At 42.9% G+C, this 25,817-nt stretch overlaps 1 protein-coding gene across 5 annotated transcripts; it reads right to left on the minus strand.

The window, feature by feature from the left end:
- Window positions 1-36: 36 nt before the first annotated feature.
- On the minus strand, window positions 37-25,499 carry tango2 (transport and golgi organization 2 homolog (Drosophila)). 5 transcript variants are annotated; one of them, XM_024804542.2, is made up of 10 exons: window positions 25,209-25,280; window positions 24,156-24,270; window positions 23,531-23,653; window positions 16,854-16,942; window positions 15,027-15,146; window positions 14,771-14,888; window positions 2,665-2,732; window positions 2,327-2,480; window positions 1,322-1,426; window positions 37-965 (listed from the first exon to the last, which is right to left on the minus strand). In XM_024804542.2, exons 3-10 carry the CDS (start codon window positions 23,584-23,586, stop codon window positions 845-847), a joined length of 831 nt encoding a protein of 276 aa, XP_024660310.1. In that variant the 5' UTR covers window positions 23,587-23,653; window positions 24,156-24,270; window positions 25,209-25,280; the 3' UTR covers window positions 37-844. The 5 variants fall into 5 exon arrangements, with proteins under 5 accessions (XP_024660310.1, XP_024660308.1, XP_024660307.1 ...); XM_024804540.2 differs by lacking the exons at window positions 24,156-24,270; window positions 25,209-25,280 and adding an exon at window positions 25,345-25,499; XM_024804539.2 differs by lacking the exons at window positions 24,156-24,270; window positions 25,209-25,280 and adding an exon at window positions 25,301-25,469.
- Between the last annotated feature and the right edge of the window lie 318 nt (window positions 25,500-25,817).

The raw sequence follows: 25,817 nt of genomic DNA on the forward strand, positions 1-25,817 counted from the left end.
TCCGTAATCATAATGCAACAATCAAAAAGAGAGGTGTTTGGATAAACTGTTATTTATTTTCAGGCTGTTTTTTCAAGATCCAGTGCATTTAACAGTGCATTGAAACATTTGATGCTGTGACGCAAAATTACCTAAACACCAATGAAAGGGTAATCAGAAACTTACAAAGTAGCCAGTAATCCTGGTGATGACTCGTGTGAACTTAAATCTTCTAGAAAAATATATGTGACCCTAGGACTTGTCATAGGATGCCAATTTAGCCTGCAGCCTGAAAATAGAGCATAAAATGTAAATCATGGATGGAAGGTTACATCGGACACCAAAAAGCATGTATTCATGCACCGCAGACGAGCTTTTCTACACTTCACCCAGACAAGCTGTATTTAAAACCACTAATGTCAGAACCAGTCATAACGTACTGCATGTAATGTGCCTAACACAGATCATCTCCTGTCTTTTGCCATGTGTGTGAAAGGGCCACAATGTCTAGCGTTCATGACAGAAAATGGCATCACACCAATCTTATATTTACCAAATTACATTCAAGCTATAATTTTTGAGAAGGTTCATGACATGTAGGTAAAATATTTTCCTCTACAAAACTCTAAATGTCCTTTGGCATCTTTGCTTTTTTGTTAAAATTAGCATACATCTTTAAATTAAATCAAAAGTAAGAAATATATGAAACTGATGTTAACGAGGCAGCTAGTGACTAGCTGAATAAAAAAAGTGCTGATGAGTCTTTGCGGTCACATGAGGCTCAGCTGAAGGAGATGGTGAGGAAAAGGTAACGGAAGGAGAGATGATGCAGAAAGGCACAGAGTAGGTTTCCTCCATTGTGTCTTCACTCCTGCAGTTTGAACTGGAAAGAACTGGTGCTCCATTTGGTTGTGTCACAGTCAAGCATGGTGCGCTCTGTGAAGATCACATTCCCTTCTGCATCTATCAGGATAATTGTATTGGTTCTGAATGGATAACAATACAGAGAAGAAAACAATTATAAATTTAATATCTAATAAGTATGACAGTGGTTATGAAAAGTCACTTTTCAGACACTGTTTGCCGCTGCCCTGCTAAATGATGTTTTGATAGCTTTGGAAAGGACTAACCCTCTGACCTTTTGGCTACAAGAGAGTGTCTGTACCCAATAATCCAGTGTTTCATTGCTGTGGAGGATTGATTACACTGGGGATTTTTTTTGTGTGCCAAGAGTTCACTGTTCTGTGATCTTGCTGTCTAGCACAGCAGTGTCAGTCACCACCAGTGAACACATAAGGAGGTGAGAGAGAAATGATATCTGGTGAGTGAGGAAGGCTCTGACCTTGTTCCATAATGAGGGGAGCGAACACACACGGCTGACAGAGCCTGGATCATGGACTTGCTATAACCATCACCCTGAGTCTCCTGAATTGGATCAGGTGTGTTCCTGTTAAAACAACAACAACAACAAAACAGATAACTTTAGAAAGCGTGTCGGGTTTTAATTGCACATGCATTAATACTTTTTTCATTATTTATTGCTCTTGAAGCAAATCCCATTTCTGAGCGATCCATAAAATCCACCAATACCCTTTAAGTGTATGGGTGTCTGCATGGAAACTTGGGTCAGATTATACCAAATGCAGTGATTCTAGCTGAGTGCTATTGGTGATCGCTCCCTGTAAGTCCCGTTCTAACCACCTTCCATGTGTGACCGATTAATGTGCTGGATCTCCTCACAGCGACCCTTATATCTGAATTTCATTTGAGGGTCTTCAAAGCTGTGCAAGATTATTAAAGTATATTAAACTAAATTAAAAACTAAAACTAGATATGGAAAATATTTTAGTTAACTAAAGCAATAAAAATTAATTTAGTGTCAAATTTGTCAACCACGCTGAGCGGGCTCTGGTACTGACAGGGATGTCTATTGGTCTATTAGACAACACCCTTCACCCTCTTCTTAAATTATGCTTCAATTGATTGCACCTGTTTATCTTATATATCAATCCATCCACCCCCTTCAGCTTATCCGTTTCAGGGTCACCGGGGGACTGGAGCCTATGTCAGGTTGACAGTCTGGCACAGAGCTCAAATGCACTGACATTCACATCTATGGGTAATCTATAGTCAATGAGTAAAAGTGAATGATTCAATTCACTTTTACTCTGATAGTGCAAAATAACAACAACAGTCGCTTCTGTTGTTGGGGTGGGGTGGCTGTAGCTCAGGACATAGAGCAGGTCATGAGCAGAGTATCAGGCTTTTTCAGTGGCATCTCCTACATTCACACAATTTAAAATGCACTGCAGCTGAATGAGATTTAAGTGGGTGTTTGTGAACTTACAGCTCCTCATTATTAAGGACACTGAGCAGCTCTTGCACCAGCCCATCACAAGAGAGCGTCTGGTCGCTGACGACGCTGGTGAAGTGTTGCTTGCCTTTCAGCAGTTTCTTCCATGGAGTATCCAGCAGCGAGTTGCTCAAGCCGTAGATTCCTGCTGAGGGGGAACAAGATAAATACAGACAAATTTAAACATTAGCAAGCTCTGCTAGCGTCTTTCTGGTGTGTTCTTCAATCTGAGAGCAATTTCACTGCGGAAATGTCAGACTGACATGAGCCAGCCATAGGCCAGGAGGAAAGGTATGAAAGGTTTCTACAGCAACCATACTAAAAACACAGACCTGGATTTAGATGGATGGGTTCAGGGCTGCCTCTGTTTCCATAGTAACACACAATGTCTTGTTTAGCTCTAGAGAGGACACAGTAAGATGGGAAATTAGACATTTTATGATAATCAAACGTGTTTATGTCTAATTATGACTGTTGTGTCAGGAGTCAGAAGACTTTGAGGCTATTGAAATAAAGCGAAATAGAGCAAAGAGAAAGTTCAAAGGGGCATTCCTCAGGGAAACATGGAAAATGAGCGCTGAGGGTGAAAGAGAATAACAAACTGCACCATATAGCATTTTTTAATGATGCATTTTCTTTGCAGCCCTGGAAAATAGGAATTAAGAAGCCTGTGTTATTGCTGGACGCAATTCAAATGGGAAAGTTAAAATACTATACCACACTAGAACAATTTTGATGTTATCCACAAAGGACAACTGGGTGAAATTAAGGTCTCAAAGTAAAAATTAGTGCTGCAAATACCCTTGACTACCACAAAAGCCATTTAGTTACAGTGTTAGATCTCCTTGCAAAGTCCTCAGTTAGAGGGAATTTATTCAGTCTGCAAAAAATCTATCCGACATCAAGGGCATCTGTCACAGCCTTGGTACAGGAGAGTGAATAATAAATTATGATCGAAGCCTTTGAACCAGTAGTGGAATTCGTTTTTTTGATGTCAGTTTTATGACAGCAATACCAGTGGCATCAGTCAATCTCAAATGTGGTGCAACACTGTTTCAACATCTGACTTGGAAAGTTTCCCAGTTGAGAGCTGGCAAGACAAGGGCACAATATGCTGCTGGGCTTTTACTCTGCAAATACATTTACTAAATAGTTTTAAAAGCCAAAGTACATATTAGACAGCCTTTGGTCTGACCTGTTAGCACCACAAGCTGAGAATATTTGCCATTATTAACAAAGATTTCATGTCACGTTGAGAAAAACAAGTCTATTAATGAATTAGTAAATTGAAAGAACATTATTTTGTAACGGCTTTGATAATCAAATGAGCCTGCTTGGTTTTTCAACAAAAAAACAACAACAAATATTTCAACTGACTACATTTTTCTCAACTTCACTTGCCTGAAAGAAACTATTTCTGATCATTTACAGAATAACCAATTAAAACAGGTCAGTTAAACAATGCTGAAAAATCTCTTAGTTGTAGGTGGTTAGTTATATTTTGCTCTACAGGAACATGAACAATATAATTCACACCCTCATTTCCTCTCTTCATGGACTGCCCAAGATGTTGAGCATTTCCTTCAGATTTAGCACCATGTTGATCTGATTTACATAATCATCCCCTACATCTGGGGTTCTCAGACTGTGGGTTTGTCTCCACTAGTGGGGCTTAGAGCCTGTGCAGGTGGAATGTGGACAACCAGGAGTCCAGCTAAGTCAAATGAATATGACGTCCCAAGGGAAAATAAACAGAAGCTTGCCAATGCTATCAGCCTGACATTTAGGTAATAATTGATTTTAAAAACAAAAACATGCTTGTCGGACATGCCAGCCTCAGTGGAACAGAAGATCCATCAGAACAGGCTTGGTTTTCCAATCTTCAAATGTCCATTTTTGATGGGGCTGTGTGCCTGCAAAATCAGATCTTTTTTTTTTAGGCTTTTCAGTTAGCTCAAACAAGTCTGAAAGGAGTAAGGACTCAAAGCTGACTGCTTCAAAAAAGGTGTAAATACTGCGCTTATGTTCCTCCTACATATGAACTGAAATTTTAGTTTATGGTGTTAATTTTCTTATTAAAGTCGATAAAAATGATAAATTCCCCAATAACTTAGTTTGACATGATGATGTGGTGAAAAGCATTGTCTTAAGTCAGGCTGGGTACACAAACATAATGGTGTAAGACAGGGGTGGGTAGCTCCAGGCCTTGAGGGTCGGTGTCCTGCAGGTTTTAGATATCACCTGGGTCAACACACCCGAATTAAATGATTAGTTCATTACCAGGCCTCTGGAGAACTACAAGACATGCTGAGGAGGTAATTTAGCCATTTGAATCAGCTGTGTTGGATCAAGGACACATCTAAAACCTGCAGGACACCGGCCCTCGAGGCCTGGAGTTGCCGACCCCATCCGAATGCTCATCGAGGCGATCGTTGGCTCAAGAGTTGGGAGTTCGCCTTGCAATCGGAAGGTTGCCGGTTCGAGCCCCGGCTCGGACAGTCTCAGTCGTTGTGTCCTTGGGCAAGACACTTCACCTACTGGTGTGGGCCAGAAGGGCCAATGGCATGATATGGCAGCCTCGCTTCTGTCAGTCTGCCCCAGGGCAGCTGTGGCTACAACTGTAGCTTGCCTCCACCAGTGTGTGAATGGGTGGATGGTGTGTAAAGCGCTTTGGAGGACTAGTAAAAGCGCTATACAAATACAGGCCATTTACCATTTATAATCTTGCTTGTATTAAATGTATATCGCATTGTGGTGGGGCGTGGACGCGGTGCTGGGCGGACGCACCTGCACGGCATCCGCAATCATGCCCGCCGGGGAATTGGGGTTGTTGTGGTGTATTGTGGTGTGATGTATGTGCGTCTGGCAGCTGCGGTCAATAAGGATGGCTAAAAACTGATGTATGGACCTGCCGTGTCTCATTCACACCACACGCATATTTCGCTGAAATATTTGTATCTCTTTTAAACCTCAGAACTGAGCATGGTTTCTTAAACCAACAACTATAAACACATCAGCACTGGCCAATATTCACTCAAGGCGAAAGCAGTGACCGCTCATCCAAGCACGCACATGGTAGCCAGTCAATGAGAACCAGATGGCACTGTAACCTGAGAGAGAAGCCTTTATTTGTCTGCTCTGCAAAAATGAAATTGTCTGAACTAGTATTTTGTCTTGGTATTGAGGTCTTCACTCAACAATACCTCAACAGCCTGGCTCTATCTACACACTTTGCGTGTGATATCAAATCAAATTGACCATGGTGGCAGCAGGTGGAGGATTTATGGAGAGAGAGTTCCATTTGTGCTGTTTGAAACTGGCTAAAATGTTGAAAGTCCCATCAGGTGTGCCATGGGTTTATTTGGGCTGAGATGAGGGAACAGCAGGAGGTCGGGACCATCGGGCAAAGCGAGAACAAAGAGGGAAGAGTCAAAAACAGGCTTTTTCAGATCTCAGTCAGAGAGTTAATCAGTATGCTAGCTGAGAAGTATTCTAATGAAGAGTCCTCTATATTGAGGCTGCAGAGCATCACCAGCTGTAGTGTAGTTGGCTGAGATGGTTGAGTGAGCTTTCAAGAAATTCAGGTAATTTTTGAGGGAAAAAAATAATCATAGCAGACAGAAACTTTGGGATTTATCAGCAAATCATTGAATAGGACGTGTTCCTACATCTCGCCTAGTCACCATCAGTGATTCCAACTTTGGCTTTGGCAATATGTTTCTGTAAAAATGCAAGGAACTATTTCTAGTCAGTCTGATGGCACCATGTTGATTGAAAAGAGATACATGACAGATGTAGTTCTTAGTAAAACATTCATATACTGTATGGAAACATGGAACTTCAAATATTTATATTATACCAGTGATGTATTGTAATTCAGACCTCCCATCTGATAGAAAAAGGCTGTGCATACAACCATGCAAACAATCAGAGAGCAAAAATTAACATCATTTAAATTTGTATGGCAATTTTTAGACATCTGGAGTGAATCATGCAGTGCTATTTATTGTAATCCACTCAGGAGAATCTCATCTTCTGTTCTTCTAAAACAGAATATGATTTCCCAAGAGGCGATGTTACAAGCACTTTGGAGAGAAGAAAAACAAATCCTCACAGTACAGTTTCTTTAAAATGTTGAGAGTTCATCCGCCCCTGATACTGTGGAATGTGCGTATCTGCTGCCCCGCTGTGTTTCTTTTTGAGCCCGAACAAGTTTCTGCCAAGAATTACAACACAGGGTTTGAGGCAATAAGATCGAACCACTTTCTAAAGTTGTTTTTTTTTTTTTTTTTTAAACAGCCAAACTGAAAGTGCATATTAGGGAGGCATTTCTTTGCGGGCAAACATCAGAGCACATATTTAATAAAATGGATAATCTCTGGGCATTGACTTTAAAGCAAGAGCGACTTAAAGTGGGATCAAAAACCAGAGCTATAGACAAGTCAGATGAAGTGTTGGATATGGAGCCTCGAGAGCATCAAGCTGAGAATATCTGAGTCAGATCAAAATTTAAATATATATGGCATTAGCTTCACGACTGTGAGGCCCAGTAGACATTTCTTTAAATACAAGGCTGCCACAGACCAAATTATTCATGCACAATCCAATCCAACATGATTAAAGAATATTCCTGGTGAGACTTCTCCATTAATAAGCAGCAATAAATAAATTATCAAATAGTTTGTATGTTAAGTGTACAGTTTTGCTCTCATGTATCTGTAAAGAGTGATGAGACTTACACAAAGAAGGTGGCACATCTTGACCCCACTGCCACCAGTCGCCACATCGTAAATCACGCCTGTGCTTACAGATGAAACCAAAAGCCTCTAATTGTCATGTAAAGCTACTGTCAATCCACCAGCAGTTATTGATTCGGAAAGAAACCAAACGCCTTATTTCCTCAGGGCAGCTGGGCACATTGCAGTGGATAACAAACAGGCTGGTAATGATGGTGCTTACTAAAAAAGATTGTGCATATGTAACTGCTGCCCCTGGTTTTAACAGGGACATCTGCATATTCTGAGCTGATCAAAAATAGCAGCTAAGCCACCTAGATAATGTCATACGGTTGCCCCTAGGTTAAAAAAAGAAAAAGGAAAAAAAGCTTTCAAAGGCTCAGATGATACCGACACTTCTGAAAATAAAGCTCCAAGTAGCTGACTTTTTGTGCAGGTATACACAAGTATATACACAGACCTTTAAGAATACATGTTTGTTTGGAATCTCACATGTGCGTATTTCACTCGGTTCAGTGGTATGCTGAACTCTTGTGGCTTTCTTCACAGTTTGAGGTGCAAAGTCTGCTGAGATTGGGAAATCTAGTCTCTCAGATGCAAAATACTTTAAAAAAATGATGTGAAAATTATTAGCGTGAGAAGCAAAAAAGGTCTAGCTAACTATATTTAAAGTGAACCAGAGTTGCAGTATACCTTAAAGCTCAGCAGCCAAACAGCACGATAGGAGTCCCACAGTAACTCATATGATGCTTTCACAGAATGTAGCCTAATATATTGATGGTACTGAGACACAGTGAATCTCAGTATAGTGCAAACAATCTAAAATACATCACTTTGTGCATTGTCGTGCCAATGTGTGCTACTATTATTATGCCATTTTAAAAATGAATACACCATGATCACAAATGTAGGAGTGACATTGGTTTCTGCATGTGGTAAATATATATTGATCAAAAACGTTGATATTTGGCAGAACTGTATTCATAATTCATATAAAATATTGCCCTATAAATAAGCTTAGCTTTGAATGAGCCACTACATTACAGAGATATGTTTAAGTCTTTCAGTTGTATTGCTGAAACTTGCAATACCAAAGCCACAGAAGATGTTTCCAACCTACAATACTGTTTCAAAAAGTAGCACCTTATCCATTATATTGGAGTTGGTAGAAATTATTAGGTGGCAAAGAAAATAATATGAAAAACAAAATATTTCTCTATCCTGAAAGCTCTTTTGGGGATAACAAACTACTTCAGGCTATGTTAAGAGGAGGAAAAGTCCACTTTTTCTTCTCCAACAGAGATACAACTTTTAACCTCTGAACTCTCCTTTCCCCCGCTTTCCTTTGGGCAGGTGCAGTCATAATGTTATCAGCAGGAGAGCTGGCTGTACTCCCGTCAGGAGCGGTTTCTCTACCATCAGCAGCACAGCATCAAGCGTCAACACTTTATAGCAAACTTTTTATGTTACACATTTTTGTAATTTCAGGTAATATTGCCTTTACATCAGCTACACTATGCTCCAGCTCCCTAAGACAACAGTATGGCTTCACTATATTGCAGCTCTCTACATGGGCCGACAACCTGACAGCTATCCGAGTGTGCACTGAGCCCATTTTCTTTCTTTTCTATGCTTATCATCAAATTCAGTCAAGTCAGGCTTGTGAAGCACATGGGAGGGGAAAAAGCCTTCGTTATTTTTTATGCTGTCTAGTAGGGGTGTGTCACCAGGGTGCAGAGGAGGCTACCCCCCCCTGTCCCCTTCTGGCTGCCTCTGCCTCAATTTTATCCCACAACTTAGACATTCACATTACTCACACTCTCATTACACATACATATAGGATCTTGGGGGTGGGCACGATACACGGAGTCCAAATTACCATCAGGGTGTACACCTCACCCCTGGCGTTGTTGCCCACCTCTCAATTTTAAATACACGTAGACATTGAGGGCTAGCAGGAGGGACCATGCGCTTACCTGCTGCTCTCTGGCAGGTAGCTCCATGCCCTCCTGGGTTTTAATTGCACCTTAGAACACACATGCATCAACACTACAATGAGCGGGTGGAGGGAGGTTTGGAGTCTTCTCTCACCCCCATTCTCTGCGACCTGCTGGAGCAGGGGGGCTAGGAGGAGGAGTTGGCCGTCCGACTGCGGTCTGGAGTGTGGAGCCTTCCTACTGCTGCGGAGTCGGGGCGGTCTGCCTCCCCCCACCGCAGGGAAAAGGGAAACACCACCTGGGTCTGGGTGCAGTTCCCCCCTCCAGGGGCAAGGGTACCTAGACCCGGTTCGTAGAGTACGCTTGGGGAGTGTGATCATGTGTACAGCGTCTCTTTATGTCTGTCTCCACGTTGGTTGAGTGTGGAGTGAGTGCATATGAGAGCATGAGGGTGGGAATGGATGTTTGTGTCTGTGTGTGCCTGTATGTCTGTGTCTATATGTCAGGTTGGGTATCAGACGCCACCTCTCTGGGGACACCTCAGGCCCTCCAAGGTTTGGAGGCCTATCTCCACCCACCACCACTTCCCCTGCCGGTGGCGGACTCCCTCAGGTGTCGGTGTGTTGGTGGTTCTTTGTGTCTGGGGGTGGGCGTCCGGGTACACACCGGCTCACTCCTTGGCGGCCGCTTGTCGGGGCCTGGGGCCTGGGGCTCGCTCGGGCCCCTTTGGAGGTGGGGTGCCCCCGGCCTCTCGGCCTAGGGCTCGGTCACTCAGGCGCAGCTGGGGGCCGGCGGAGCTCACGGGCGCGTCACTGCAACTCCCCCTGACTTCTGCTCCGCGGCTGCTGGGCGAGCCCTCATCTGGGACTCTCCTCAGCTCTTACTGGGACAGTGGCGCGGCTGCCCCTCTGTTGGTCTTCCTTGGTCTCTTGTGTTCTGGGGGCCTCTGGATGTCTGGAGTTTTGATCTCCTCCATACCCGCTTCACACCCTGGAGGACGGGGCTGTGGCCCCCCCACACTCCCTAGCAGATCATTACATGGAGAAACCTTTGGAATGCAAGCATGCTGATCCACACAGGTATGCACACATGGGTATTCACAGACGCGGACTAAAGCTTTCTTGGCTGCTGCCTCAAAGCACACTGTGCGCTGTCTATCTTGCGTGCTGCACAATATCGTTTATTACTTAGTAAATACTGATATCTATGACTAGCTAGTTTATTGTGATGGTATGGTGCTTTGTTTTCTCTATTATTATGTTGCTCTTTGTTGTTTGCTGTCTCCTCTGTTTGTTTTTGTTTGTTTGTTTGTTTGTTTTTTTTCTCCATACAGGTGACCCAGGAGTTTTTTTTTTTTTTTTTTTTTTTTTTTTGTCTCTCTTCCCCCCCCCTTCTCACCGTCTCTTCTCCCCTTTGGTTTTCTTTCTTTCTCTCCCCCTCTCTCTCTCATTCATTCCCCCTGTCCTATTTATTAAAAAAAAAAAAAAAAAAAAAAAAAAAAAAATGACAAAGGATGAACTGAAGCTCTGCCATCACGTAATGTCGCATACTGCTGTTTCTGATGTCATTTAAAAAAAAAAAAAAAAAACATCTCCTCCTTGAATCGCTACCTTATCGTGGTGGAGGGGTTTGTGTGTCCCAGGGATCCCAGGGGCTATGTTGTCTGGGGGCTTTTGCCCCCTGGTAGGGTCTCCCATGGCAAACTGGTCCTGGGTGAGGGACCAGACAAAGAGCGATTCAGAAGACCCCCATGAAAAGAATATCGAGGGAACAGTTTACCCTGCCCGGGATAGGGTTACCGGGGCCCCGCCCTGGAGCCAGGCCCGGGGAGGGTGCCCGAGGGCGAGCGTCTGGTGGCCGGGCCTTAGTCCATGGGGCCCGGCCGGGCACAGCCCGAAGAGGAGACATGGGCCCATCCTCCCGCAGGCCCACCACCCGCAGGAGGCGCCATAGGGGTCGGGTGCATTGTGAGCCGGGTGGCGGCCAGGAGCGGAGGCCCTGGCGGACCGACCCCCGGCTGCCAAGACTGGCAATAGGGACATGGAATGTCACCTCTCTGGTGGGGAAGGAGCCTGAGTTGGTGCGTGAGGTTGAGAGGTACCGGCTAGATATGGTTGGGCTCACCTCTACGCATTGTCTGGGCTCTGGAACCAGTCTCCTGGAGAGGGGCTGGACTCTGTCTCAGTCTGGAGTTGCCCCTGGTGAGAGGCGGCGGGCTGGGGTGGGTATTCTTATATCCCCTCGGCTTGCTGCCGGTACGTTGGGGTTTTTCCCGGTGGACGAGAGGGTTTGTTCCCTGCGCCTTAGGGTCGGGGAACGGGTCCTGACTGTCATCTGCGCTTATGCGCCGAGTGGCAGTTCGGAGTACCCAGCCTTCTTAGAGTCCCTGGGGGGGGTGCTGGAAGGTGCTCCACCTGGAGACTCTGTTGTCCTGCTGGGAGACTTCAATGCTCACGTGGGTAACGACAGCGAGACCTGGAGGGGCGTGATTGGGAGGAACGGCCTCCCTGATCTGAACCCGAGCGGTGCTTTGTTATTGGACTTCTGTGCTAATCACAGTTTGGCCATAACGAACACCCTGTTCGAACATAAGAGTGTCCATAAGTGCACGTGGCACCAGGATGCTCTAGGCCGTAGGTCGATGATCGATTTTGTAATCGTATCACCAGACCTGCGACCATATGTTCTGGACACTCGGGTAAAGAGAGGGGCTGAGCTGTCAACTGATCACCACCTGGTGGTGAGTTGGATCAGGTGGCGGGGGAGGACGCTGGACAGACCTGGTGCACCTAAACGCGTAGTGAGGGTGTGCTGGGAACGTCTAGCAGAGGCCCCAGTCCGCGAGATCTTCAACGCACACCTCCGGCAGAGCTTCAACAGCATTCCGAGGGAGACTGGGGACATTGAGTCCGAATGGACCATGTTCAGCGTCTCCATTGCCGAAGCTGCTGCATTGAGCTGCGGCCGCAAGGTGGTTGGTGCCTGCCGTGGTGGTAATCCCCGAACCAAATGGTGGACACCAGAGGTGAAGGGAGCCACCAGGCTGAAGAAGGAGGCCTATCGGGCTTGGTTAGCCTGTGGGACTCCGGAGGCAGCCGACAGGTATCGACAGGCCAAGCGGAATGCGGCTCGGGCAGTGGCTGAAGCAAAAACTCGGGTGTGGGAGGAGTTCGGAGAGGCCATGGAAAAAGACTTTCGGACTGCCTCGAAGAGATTCTGGCAAACCGTCAGGCGTCTCAGGAGGGGAAAGCGGTGCTCTACCTGCACTGTGTATAGTGCTGGCGGAGCGCTGTTGACGTCGACTGAGAAAATTGTCGGGCGGTGGAAGGAATACTTCGAGGACCTCCTTAATCCCACTGACACGTCTTCCGGGGAGGAAGCAGAGTCTGGGGATGAGGGGTGTGACCCACCGATTTCCGGGGGCGAGGTCACTGAGGCAGTTAAACAACTCCTTGGTGGCAGAGCCCCTGGTGTCGATGAGGTCCGCCCCGAGTTCCTGAAGGCTCTGGACGTTGTAGGGCTGTCTTGGTTGACACGTCTCTGCAATGTTGCGTGGAGATCAGGGGCAGTACCTGTGGACTGGCAGACCGGGGTGGTGGTCCCCATCTTCAAGAAGGGGGACCGGAGGGTGTGTTCCAACTACAGGGGGATCACACTCCTCAGCCTCCCCGGGAAAGTCTATGCCAGGGTGCTGGAGAGGAGGGTTCGTCCGCTAGTCGAACCTCGGATACAGGAGGAACAATGCGGTTTTCGTCCTGGTCGCGGAACACTGGACCAGCTCTTTGTCCTCTCGAGGATACTTGAGGGTGCATGGGAGTTTGCCCAACCAGTCTACATGTGTTTTGTGGACCTGGAGAAGGCATTCGACCGTGTCCCTCGGGGCGTCCTGTGGGAGGTGTTGCGCGAGTATGGGGTGTCTGGCCCATTGCTACGGGCCATTCAATCCCTATACAACCGTTGCAAGAGCTTGGTTCGCATTGCCGGCAATAAGTCGGACTCGTTCCCGGTGGGTGATGGGCTCCGCCAAGGCTGCCCTTTGTCTCCGGTTCTGTTCATAATTTTTATGGACAGGATTTCTAGGCGCAGCCAAGTGGCGGAGGGCTTTCGCTTTGGTGGCCTCAGAATCTCATCTCTGATTTTTGCGGATGATGTGGTTCTGTTGGCTTCATCGGGTGAGGGCCTCCAGCTCGCACTGGAGCGGTTCGCAGCCGAGTGTAACGCAGCGGGAATGAGGATCAGCACCTCCAAATCTGAGGCCATGGTTCTCAGCCGGAAAAGGGTGGAGTGCCCACTCCGGGTCGGGGATGAGTTCCTGCCCCAAGTGGAGGAGTTCAAGTATCTCGGGGTCTTGTTCGCGAGTGATGGGAGAAGGGAGCTGGAGATCGACAGACGGATTGGGGCTGCGGCTGCAGTAATGCGGACGCTGCACCGGTCAGTCGTGGTGAAGAGGGAGCTGAGTGTAAAAGCGAAGCTCTCAATTTACCGGTCGATCTACGTCCCTACCCTCACCTATGGCCACGAGCTGTGGGTAGTGACCGAAAGAACGAGATCGCGGATACAAGCGGCGGAAATGAGCTTCCTCCGAAGGGTGGCTGGCCTCTCCCTTAGAGATAGGGTGAGAAGTTCGGCCATCCGGGAGGGGCTTAGAGTAGAGCAGCTGCTGCTCCACATCGAAAGGAGCCAGCTGAGGTGGTTCGGGCATCTGGCAAGGATGCCCCCTGGGCGCCTCCTGGGCGAGGTGTTCCAGGCATGTCCCACCGGGAGGAGGCCCCGGGGCAGACCCAGGACACGCTGGAGAGATTATATCTCTCGGCTGGCCTGGGAACGCCTTGGTATTCCCCCGGACAAGCTGGAGGAGGTGGCTGGGGAGAGGGAGGTCTGGACCTCTTTGCTTAGGCTGCTACCCCCGCGACCCGACCTCGGATAAGCGGATGAAGATGGATGGATGGATGGAAAAAAAAACATAATGTTATCAGCAGGAGAGCTGGCTGTACTCCCGTCAGGAGCGGTTTCTCTACCATCAGCAGCACAGCATCAAGCGTCAACACTTTATAGCAAACTTTTTATGTTACACATTTTTGTAATTTCAGGTAATATTGCCTTTACATCAGCTACACTATGCTCCAGCTCCCTAAGACAACAGTATGGCTTCACTATATTGCAGCTCTCTACATGGGCCGACAACCTGACAGCTATCCGAGTGTGCACTGAGCCCATTTTCTTTCTTTTCTATGCTTATCATCAAATTCAGTCAAGTCAGGCTTGTGAAGCACATGGGAGGGGAAAAAGCCTTCGTTATTTTTTATGCTGTCTAGAGTTTCTTTGTTTATAGCCCTGAAATATGAACAGGTGTTCCTTTGGAATTTTAATGCTGGCTCGTTCGCAGCTCAGTGTCTTTTCAGTTCTGCCTGGCTGGCACTCCAAAGATGAAGATGTTGCTTTTGTGGTTTTCTTTCCGTGGTAAGGCCAAAATTCAGAGGAACAAAGTTAAAGCCCAGTAAAAAAAAAAAAAAAAGAAGAAAAAAAAAAAAAGAGACTCCTTTACTGTTTAGATTGTGAGAAGACACACATTATACAGCCTAGTGTGGCTATTTTGCATATTTCTTCTCACTCTGGAAAATATTTCATCTTATGAAATGCAACAGTGGATAGCGTCTGTTTTTAAATGTTAGTGTAAACATCCACATGATGGATATACTTATTTGAATCAGCTTTATCAGTGCATAGAAAATATGCAGATGGATTTCACAACACGTTTTACTCACTTGAACTCAGCTGTGATGAGGTTAAACCCATTGTACAGGTGGCCTTCTGACGACACCTTCTTCAGGTAGGAGTAGCTGTCCTGATCCTTGTCCATTAAATAGTGAGACACTAGAAATCCTGCAAATTAGCAAACGTAATAAGAAATGTATGTAATGTATGTGTACTACTTATTCCTTAGAATCAGTTATATTATCACATGGATTCTAGACACTGAGGCTGTAAAGGGGCACTTGGGACATTTTCATGGCTGATTACCTCGTCCTTGTGCATCAGGGTTAGGACGTCCCTCCATGTAGTTGGTGATGGCAGCCAGCTTGCCCCTCTTGCTGATCCCCAGCCATGACCCCCCTTCCTTCCCTAGCTCCAAGTCCAGGCCTGATAAACACAGAGTTACAATGTATTTTTAAAAAGAGAGGGGCATCAGACCTCACATGAAAAGAGTATGACTCGATTTTAACGGATAATAACAGAGATTCTTCAGTATACCCTGCTTCTTTTGCATGCCAGTTTTCCTTAACAAGAACAAATGATGGGTAACGAATGATTAACTCAAGAAAGAACTAGGTCATTTGTCACTAATCATATGGCAAACAGACTTTTTAATTATTCACTGCAGCTAAGTGCTAGTTTGAGAAAAAAACACATAAATTCATGCAATATGCAAAAGATGTGAAAGGGAAAGAATTCTACAGTTAGAAAAATGTTAATAAATAATAAAAAGAGAAAAAAGAATAAATAATTAGTAATGGAAATTTGAAGTTTCTCTGATATTAGTAGCAAATATATATTACATATTATTTTTGAAATGGTCTTATTATGCTTTTACCTATTTGACATCATGCTGTTTGCACAAATGTTAAAAATGTGGATATTAAAAGTAGACAAAGTTTCAAAACGTCAGCGTGTGTGTGTGTGGTCATAGTTCTATATGCAGTGGATATCCCAAATATGACCATTTTAGGCACACAGCTCTGGCTGTGAACACAGGAGCCCCGCCCCCCAACTGTGCAAAACCTTCTGTTTGGAAGAAACTGCCAATCAAAAGAAATTAGGTTTGAAGGGAGAGCAGTCTCAAAGGGAGAGCGGCTTAAATAGCTTGTTTCATATAGTAGATAGACTGAGTGGCAGTAAGAAATCTAGTCCACATTAAGATGCACAAATAGAAAATATTTTTTTCTGTGTCACTGACATCACAATCAGAGGAAGTATAAAACTTATATAACCTTCAAGATGTTGTCCAATTGGAATGAAATCTCATAAGAGTGATGGCAGGAATTATTTTAGTCCATCAATAAATGAATGTTTTCTTTCTACATCCCTCTCCTCCAGTTGACACAAAGAATGTCAGGCCCTGCAAATTTGCAGCACTTCCTGGTGATCAATAAAGACAGGTCCACTTATACAGTCAGTGACCTCGAGAGCCAAATGGTCGAATTCCTCTGAGGGTGGATGGAAAGCTAGCTAAATTCCACTGGGACCAATAGCTTACTTCCCTTCTCGCCATGCTACGTCTCCTTCAGGGCCCTACTGCTACCCACCCACCACACTCACGCCCCGTTCATCCCCCAGCCCTGCAGATAAGACAGAGCCATTTATTCCTGTCACATTGCATAAAAACAGCCATCAATTAAGAACCCACTAGTCGAGTTCTGACCCCTCTATTACAAAGGGGAGCGGAGACTGGCGAACAACGAGGATATGGCACCATTTCTTCCCTCAGCAGAAAAACAGAAGACTGATTTTTTTCTGATTAGCCATAATGTGTATTGAACATCAGTCAATTAAATGTAGTTTGCTGTGGGTGGGGATGTTCTGCGATGGATTTTTGAGGTGAAGGAAAGGGATTTTTCCTTGATTAATGAAAGCTCTTTATTCTTACAGGTAAAGTTTGTTAAGCAGTACTAAAAAGCCAACCAACCTTGCATATATTAATCAAAATAAGCAATTAAATTCTAACAGACACGTTTACACAAAACATACAAGAAAGTTTTTCACTAATTTGTGTTAGCTTTAGCTTTAGAAATTACTGCTGTTTAGTGAAAAGCTTGACTGGTGGTCTCAAGTGTATATGTACAGGCTTACCACTGAGGATCTCATTGCTGGCCCCCCAGAAGTCTGCAGCTTTGGATGGCCTGTTGTAGAACTCATCTCTGTTTGCAGCCAAAATTAGCCTGAGAACATAACAGGTTAAAACTTGTAAAGGGGGCTCAGCCCCCAATCATAATGCCATGCATACAATGCCTTTACAATACAATTACAACATTGCATTACAATGTTAAAAAGCAATTCATTTAGTTGGATGACCTGTTGTAGTGCCTAAGAACCACCCTGCCACTCCATACACCTGGACAAGATGCAAACTAGAAATAGAGCTGTTTTCTCACCTAACCTCATTACCTGCCTATTTGCTCACCTGGTTCTTCGTGCTCCTATACAGTCTCTCTATCATCTCTCTGTCCAACCTCCTGGACTGACAATCGCACACAAATGCATGGTATTCAACATAACATAACATAACATAACATAACATAACATAACATAACATAACATAACATAACATAACATAACATAACATAACATAACATAACATTATCCTAAGGGCTGGGAATCCACATTTGATATCAATATATATCAATATATGCTTATTTATGTGAAATCATCATCAGTGAATGTAGGCAAACCAATCGACACTGGCTTTGTATACCCTCTCTCGCCTATGGGACATTTATTTAAAAAAAAGAAAAAGAAAAAAAAAAAGAATATTTCTATCATATGGTGAGTCTAATTCATTTGATCTTAACATGAAGGTAAGAACATATGCTACTATTATCCACTAGAGACTTATATAATTACAGTACATATATACATACAGCATCTGTAATGATGAAAACAGTAAGCGTTTGTGGTTTATGGCCAGAAGGTCAGTGTAAAAAATAAGCTCCCAGACTGTTACAGTGCAACTTTCACATTTTCAGTATAATAAAGTCCTCAGATACAACCAGAAGCACTCACGTTAAGCATCTCATTTTCTAAATTGATTGAGCAGGAGCCAGAGGAGAGAATATAAAGGGTCAAGGCTGCAAAGAGAAGGTGTTTCTTTGAAGATGACCAAAGTAAAGAGGATCAAAAGGAATGTAACTGAAAAAAGCAAAAGGCAATAGAGTCAGGAGCTCAAGTTTGGAGAATTTATCCATATACAGCAGGCTTTTGGATATGATTGAGTCCCTCCATATAAAACAGGTTTATTTAATGAAGACGTGCAAAAATGAATTGTAACCTTCTTGCAGTGGTTGGATTTGAGTCACAGGGGTCTCATCCTGGAATGAGGCCCAGGATAGGAAAAGCAAGCCCAAAGAAACTCCATAGGTCCGTCCTCCTGTGGGCCCATCAACCACAGGAGGAGACATAGGATTTTAGTGTCTTGTGTGGATTGGACACTGGTCTCTGGTTACATTGATGGCCCTGCAACCTGAACTCGTATAAGCAGTAGTAAATGGATGGATTGATGGACGGATGAACAGTTACAGATCCCTGTAGTACGTGGGATGGGGTTGAAGTATGGTGTTTCATCACTATTTCCCAACTAGAGCAGCTAGTCATGTGAAATTTTGCAAGAAAATCAATTTTACACCAGCTCCAAGTTTCACAATCTGAAGCCAAATTCTTGAGCAACAAGCAACAAATTCCCATCTACTCTTATGTATTTTGAGACCATGTAACTCGTGGGAGGAAATCACTGATGTTTTTTATGAAATGACTCCAATGCCTTTGGCTTTGTGGTTTTATTCATTTTTAGAAACAACTGAAAACACTTTGAATCTTAAAAAACAAACAAAGAAACTAGAATACAATACATATTATTGTATTGTAAATATTTAGAATGAAGAGCTCAAAGATTCTGAACATTTGAAATAGACCAGGTTGAATTTTGGAGAAATATGCATGAGCATCTCTAAGTACTGACACAGCCACATAAATGAGAGTTTATGACTATTAAACTCTGTAACTATCAAATAGCTTGAATCAAGTGTTGGATAACCCCACTGCTGTTAGGAGCTACCTAAAGCGGATAAAAAGCAGGCTATTAAGGGGTTAAAACAATTTGAAATAGTATTTTACAAGTAAATCATCTTATCTCAATCTCATTTTGCAAAGCTGGCTGTGTCTGCCACATGCACGTAACCTCTGCAGGTGTTTTATTCCATTTTAAATTTGTTTTTTATTGTCGAAGCAAGGCTACGAGACAAACATTTACTGCTGCAAACAAGAGCGAATAGCCTGAACAAGAGTGTGATCTGATTTCCAATAAATCCCCTTCAATGGGACTCTTAAGTCTGACACAGACTGTCTGTCAGTTAAGCGCTGCACTAAACTTTGACCTACAGTTTATTATTATTCGGAGTGAATCAGATTGTAATGACGCCATTATGCTCACAACCATTAACAGCAAAACACTGTATTGTGACCTGTATCTAATGCAACACCTGTTCTAACATGTGCCTTTATTCACGGGTCACTTTTTGTCATTTTTGTAGTGGGCTAGTATGTCCTCACTTAGCAGTTAAGACCCAACAATCACACAGCTTCACACAGCCCATCTTTCCTACTCAGATATTATGAAAAACAGTAAACATTGACTGTGTTCCTTGATGAAAAAGGTAACCTCTCTATTTCATGCAATTTGCGTAATAAAATAATCTGCACTATAGCAGCAAATTAATAACATAAACAAATAAAAAGCATCTGTCTTATTTTTAAGTACATATGGGGAGTGGCTTCGTATTGTGAAAAGATGCATTGAAAATACAGATAAAGCATTTCAATACATCTTAATGCCAAACTATGTAGAATTATCTATGGCACAGAATATTATTAAAATGATTCAAAAAATCTCTGGAGAAATCTCTGTATACAGCAGCAGGGCTTTGCTGTGAAAGAGCTTGCCTATCTGTAGTCACCTATCAAAAACTTTTGGGGCAGTATGAAATGAAATATAAAAAAATGTTATGTTTTTACAAGCAATTTTTCACTCAGACGTCTAGCCTGCTTATAGAAATCGTTTAATAGCATCTCCACAGTTAGAAAACCTGTAACTAAGTACTACTCTATTGTTTCATATGATTGAAGAGGGTAAGTAATAGGAGGTGCTGCTAACTACACCACTCCAATTGTCTAACTGTTCTTCAGAAACTGTGAGCGCCTCTATAAATGTGGACGTTTTAACTGTTTGTTGGTCTGGAGCATTCAGATATGTGTTAATACAATGCCGCAATGTTACCAAGAGTTGGGGAGCTGCAAAGTCACCCCAACGTCAGACGATGCAATGCTTAAAGAAACTGCAGAAAACCCAAGTGCTACCACTCAGAGTATGGGTGTCTGAAAAGGTTTCCAGGAGAAAGCCTCTTCCTCCTAAATCCCAAGGCTTCTGAAACAATGTCCTTCAGATAAACAAGACTACAGTGTAGATGTCTGGCCATTGTCACCTTTAAAAGAAAAACCAAAAAACCCCTCCATCTAACATCCAACAAGACAATGATCTCAAGCACAGCAGCAAATCTTCAACAGAATGGCTGAAAAAGAAAAGAATCAATGTGCTGAAATGGTCCAGACCTGTATGTAGCAGGTCCTTAAGAGAGTTGTGCATAAGCGAATGCCCACAAATCTCAAAGAACTAAAGCAATATTGTAAAGAAAAGTTGGCCACAATTCCTTCACAATGATGTGAGAGACTGATAAAAGTCATACAGAAAACTATGACTTTAAGTTATAGCTGCTAAAGGTGGTTCTACAAGCTACTGAATCACCAGGTGCATTTAGACTGAGTTCCATGACAACATTTCTTCTTCATGACTGTATATATATGTGCCCCCAAACATGCACAATTTAAATCTCAGTGTGTGGTGGGAGCAAGGGGGATGGGGCTGTTAGTCTGAGTATGTTTGCTTGATAATATAATCCTTTTTATATCGAGTTGCTTGGATATATATTTGTATGTCATATTTACTATTGCATCTGCCTCCCCAGGGACAGCAGATGGAAATGAGCTAGTAGCTAAATCTGTTATAAAGCATCACTCCTCCTAAGAGATGAATGCTTTTGTTCATGGTCTCTGACAGTCAAATAAATAAATAACTAAACTAAATTAAGGACAGATGTAAACATCCCCTGTCCCAACTTTTTTGGAAAGTATTGCTTGTTGCTGGCACTGACTTTAAAAAAATGCCATACATTAAAAAAAGGTTTGGTTTTATTTAGTTTTTGTGCCATTTCCAATAAATATAGGGTTTAAACTGCTTGTAAACCACTGCATTTCATTCAATATTTTTAAATATTTCAAGCAATTTTATAACTTCATCTTTAGATGTATTGAGGTAAAGACTGCTGTCATATGATTACAAATCATTAAAAGCCACAGAGGTCAGTGAAATGCATCAGAACCTGCAAATGTATGTTTTATTCCTAAGCTTCTAATGGTCTTCCTATTATTCCTTCAACATAGGAGCTTGCATCTTGTTAAAAGCAAACAAATAAGGCCAAATGACATAACAGGGGTCGACCTCTGTGTATCAAAGGCTAATGACAGCCCGTTCCCATGGTGCTTTATGAGCCACCACTGCTCCTGAAAACAAAGCTAACACTAATGATGCTACACAGGAAGAGAGCATCTGCTTTTGCATCCTGAGGGGCAAATCCCATGCAACTTGCTCGGATCACAGCGTGAGTCAGCCAGCTGGATCATGTAGGAGGCACAGTGGTAAGGAAAGAGCTATCAAAGCTCATTGACACTCAACTTTGATTTCTTTCTATTCAACAAACACAGTGACTTATGTATCCAAACACATGTGGCTCCCATGGGATAATTTCCTGAGCCTTTGATAAATTTACACCAAGGCATGTTAATGTTAACCTCATGGTGGGTCTAGAAAGATAAAGGAATCACCAAAGTCACTAGACTTTCATTATCATCCTCTGGAGATAACGAAAGTCACCAAAAGCATGGACATCTTCAATTGTTGTTGAGACATTTAAGGTTGTGTCAGAGTGATGACCTAACAGGCATGCTGCCATCGTATATAGTGACCTTATCCCAAGAGGATCAATTATTTTATTTGCTGTTCAGTTACAGTGTCAACATGCTTACATCATGAATACATGCTTAGGGGTGGCTCCAGCTCAGGAGGTGGGACAGGTAATTTACTGATCAGAGGGTTGGTGGTTTTCTAAGCACTTAGAAATAGAAGAAAGTGCTTATATGAATGTGGGGTGAATGAGACATGTTGTATTCTTCTTTTAGTGCTCAAATAGAGTACAGAAGTGCTATATAAGAACCAATCTATTTATCATATACTATAATTTACTTGCAAAGAGCCATGAGCAACATGAGATAAAGAACTATTACAAAAGCTCTATGAAGGGCTGCCATTATGCTGTTTGTTTAGTACATCAGCATCATCTTTTGGTTAAAGGGATTGTAAGTGGCACTTTTATATTATGTTTAAATGACTAACCTTAATGAGAAGTGATACAATATATCCAGGTCAAAATCATATTGCAATGCTATTTGGTGGACTGCTGCAGTGCTTTTGTTCTGAGCAGCTGGTGAAGAAAAACACAGTGGAGACTAGAAATTGCATTTCTGAATACAGAGATCTCAGCATGAGGGTAATCAGCAAGTCATTTGTGTGGAATATTAACCCATTTAACTCCCGCAGATCCATTCCTGTCATTTTGTGCTGTGAGCGCTATAATAATTGCACTTAATGAAACTTTAATTCTGCCTTCAATCCAATTTTATCTTAGCATGCTGCATATTCCTTTTGATTTACACATTCGCCTGAGAAAAAGAAACTGCTTCTGCAGCCAGTACAGTCTATAAATAGCAGACATGATGCTGCATTAGGACACAGTGCGTTTCACCTTTCCCCAGGTTCAGGTCTGAGTCAGTACTCATAACACACCTCTGCTGTGATCTCCTTAGGTGAGGTCAGACTCCCAGAGGGAAGGACAAAGATGGACAATGGCCTGGCAGAGAGCTTGCTCTCAAGCTCTGGGGGATTATAATAAGCTGGGGCTCCACATACCATCAGGCTGTAACTCACACTGACTGCTTGTACTACACCGATCTGTGCTGTTCACTAAAAGAAGTTAGCATTTACTGCTGGGTAGGGCACACGGAGGTTGCACAAAGAGTCAGTGCTTTCATAAAATTGGTAGAGAGGCTGTTTCTAACTTTCCTAGCTGCAGGGAGTATCCGGCTTTGTGAGGGAATCACAGCAAAGATGTGAAAAAACATTGCAAGAGTTTGGTAGCTGCATGTTAACTATGAATTTTGAGAAATATGCTCTAAGTAAAATATTAAAACTGGCCCAAACAGTTACATAATAAATCTGCATGAGAACATAAATGTTCTATAGAGTTTTTATCACCTCGCCCCCTAAAACATAGCGCACAGAGATGGCAATAACATTAACATAACCACAATGTTTCTCCACTTGCTGCTACACACTTGATTTACGAGGTTAGGAGAGTAATATTGCACTTAGAGTCTCTGCTGGAGTGTCCTTAGGCAAGATACTAAAATCTCTGCTCAGAGTGTGCAGTTCTGTGGCTGACAATGCCTCGAGAGGGTTTGCTGATACCTGTTTTTTGTGCTTACCTTGTTTTTGCTTTATTACCTACAGTCATATGAGACAGCTCTATTGTTTATCAAGAACTTGCTTCGAGTCCTTGTATATTTAATGCATGACTTAACTGCCTTACCTGTAGGCATTTTTGGATGCAGGCCGGGGGTCAAACTTGAAGAAAATTATACACATGGATGTGCTGGGGATTGATGGCAGGGCTTTCACTTGGTTCACATCTGCCTCTAAATCTCAGCCATACCTGACAAAGAAAAGAATATAGGAGTTATTCTGAATACCCTTTAAAGAAAACAAACAATCTAATTCCCACACCTTGCGATATCACAGCAAAAACAAAAACGACTAATGAAAAAAAAAAACTCCTTGTGTACTTTAACTCCTATTTCTCTTGATTTCCCTTGAAGTGTTTCAAAATCTTGACTGATAAATTGTGGTAAATTTAATTAACCAGACTAGATTTGGAAAGGCACCTGCCTATATAAAGTCTCATGCCTGATGATGCACGTCAAAGCAAAAACCAGGGTAAGTCAGAATTCCTGCAGTGATCAGAAACAGTGCAGCATTGCAAAGCATGCTAAGCATTTTGCTGCAGGGAAAATTCCAAAGAACAGAATGGCCTTTATATTTCTTAAATGAAAGCAGTTTGGAATAAACAGGACTCTTGAAACTTTTGAACTAGCAGGCCATCCAATCAACCAAAAGAGCAGGGACTTTAGTAGAAGTGACCCAGTGGTCGTTCTTACTGAAATTCTGTGTGGAGATGAGAGAACCTTCAGAAGGACGCTCATCACTGCAGTACTCCAATGATATCGGGTTTATGGCCCAGATGGCAGGCAGAAGGAGGTTCCTCATATCAGACTATGAGAAAAAAGATTTCTAACCTGAGCAAACCAAGTCCTCTCATCGCCTGAAAGCGACAAGAGTGAGTGACCAGAAAATAGACAATATAGACTACTGCAGTTGGCAAAGACGTTCAACCTGCCAAGGGGATCCCCACCCAGACTCATGATTTATTCCACCGACAGTTTGTAAATTAAATACAAACATCTATGTATAAGCCTGGAAATATATCCCAGGTGACACACCTCTAATAAAACAAGGTTAATGTGATATTCACGTTTTCTTAATTAACATATTTTCTACGTTTTTATTTCGTCATTTTGAGGCGAATAAAGTTCTGAAAACTTTCTGAATACATTGTTTCCAGACTTAGAACACAGCACCCAAAAGTTTTTTTTCTGTCTGCGTTCACTCAGCACCTAGTTTATATGTGGAAGAAAAACGGTTTCCCTTTATAGAACAAGCTAATCACATTTTATTACAGTCTTTGCAGTATATTGTGTGGTCATGTCCTGCACCACATTCAGAAGGACTGGGATACAAGTCATTCAGCTACAGTATCCTAACTGTAATGAGTGCAAAGGTAGCAATTGAGTAGAGTCGTAAACTTAGCCATATGTCACAATGGCATTTAATGACTCGCTAGTCCGACCCCAATAATCAGCTGGTATTATGAAGCTAGAGGGTTGTGACAACTTGTCACAGTTGACATCAACTACACATTTTGAATGATACGAGGACACGAGCGACTAGCATTGTCGCAGGACATTAATATTTGATAGACAGCAACGAACTAGCTGAGTAGCATATCCACAGACAAAATATTAGTCGAGTAATATGGTTAGTTGAACGATTAGTTCCAGGATAACTTCACCTACACATAACTAGCTAACGTTAGCTTAGTAATAGTTAACAGTATAACGAGGACACCGACCCAGCAAACTTTAGCTACCTACCCAAACTTAGCTGTGTGCGAAACAATATACTACAAATGATATCTGGCTTATCGGTTTTCTACACTGCTGTTGTGTCGCCTAGTTGTACTCACCACCCCTCAACACTCGGTGTTGACAGCTAAAAGGAAGTACTCACAAAGAGTGACCTCGATTTGAGTCTTCAGTCGTTTCATAAGGCTAAAAATCCGACGTGACCGGTTATTATCTGTGACGTGACCTTAACCCCGCCCGCCTCTGCATTTACATACATAAAACAAGCGCATATGCTCAGTATTCCAGTATGATTGGTCATTTTACAAAACACGAACAGCCAAGCTCGCAGTAAACGGAAGCAATGAGGTTTCCGGTTTAGTTAACATTATTTTCAAAATAAAAGCATTAGTGTCAGAAGTGTGTTTTTATGTTACAATTCTTTAAGGAAAAACGGCTTGGCAAACAGGGTTTATTTTATTAACATGATTATGCCTCACAATACAATATAACTGAAAACTATATTGTCATTTGTTTTAACACATAGACTGTAGTACAGGGTAGCATTTTTCCAAATAAGGAACACTTTTAATTTGAAAAATATTCTGTAGACGTCATTTTTGTATTCCCGCGGGATTG

The sequence above is a fragment of the Maylandia zebra genome, linkage group LG12 (genome assembly GCF_041146795.1).
Source record: "Maylandia zebra isolate NMK-2024a linkage group LG12, Mzebra_GT3a, whole genome shotgun sequence".
In the NCBI taxonomy this organism is placed as follows: domain Eukaryota; kingdom Metazoa; phylum Chordata; class Actinopteri; order Cichliformes; family Cichlidae; genus Maylandia; species Maylandia zebra.

What these genes read in the sequence shown, in the direction of transcription:
- tango2 (XM_024804540.2), bottom strand. Translation starts at nt 23,586, where the DNA reads ATGTGTATAATTTTCTTCAAGTTTGACCCCCGGCCTGCATCCAAAAAT. An exon ending in CAGCAATGAGATCCTCAGTG is followed by an intron (nt 15,147 to 16,853) that starts GTAAGCCTGTAC and finishes TGTGTTTATCAG; the next exon opens with GCCTGGACTTGGAGCTAGGG. An exon ending in CTCATCACAGCTGAGTTCAA is followed by an intron (nt 2,733 to 14,770) that starts GTGAGTAAAACG and finishes TGTCCTCTCTAG; the next exon opens with AGCTAAACAAGACATTGTGT.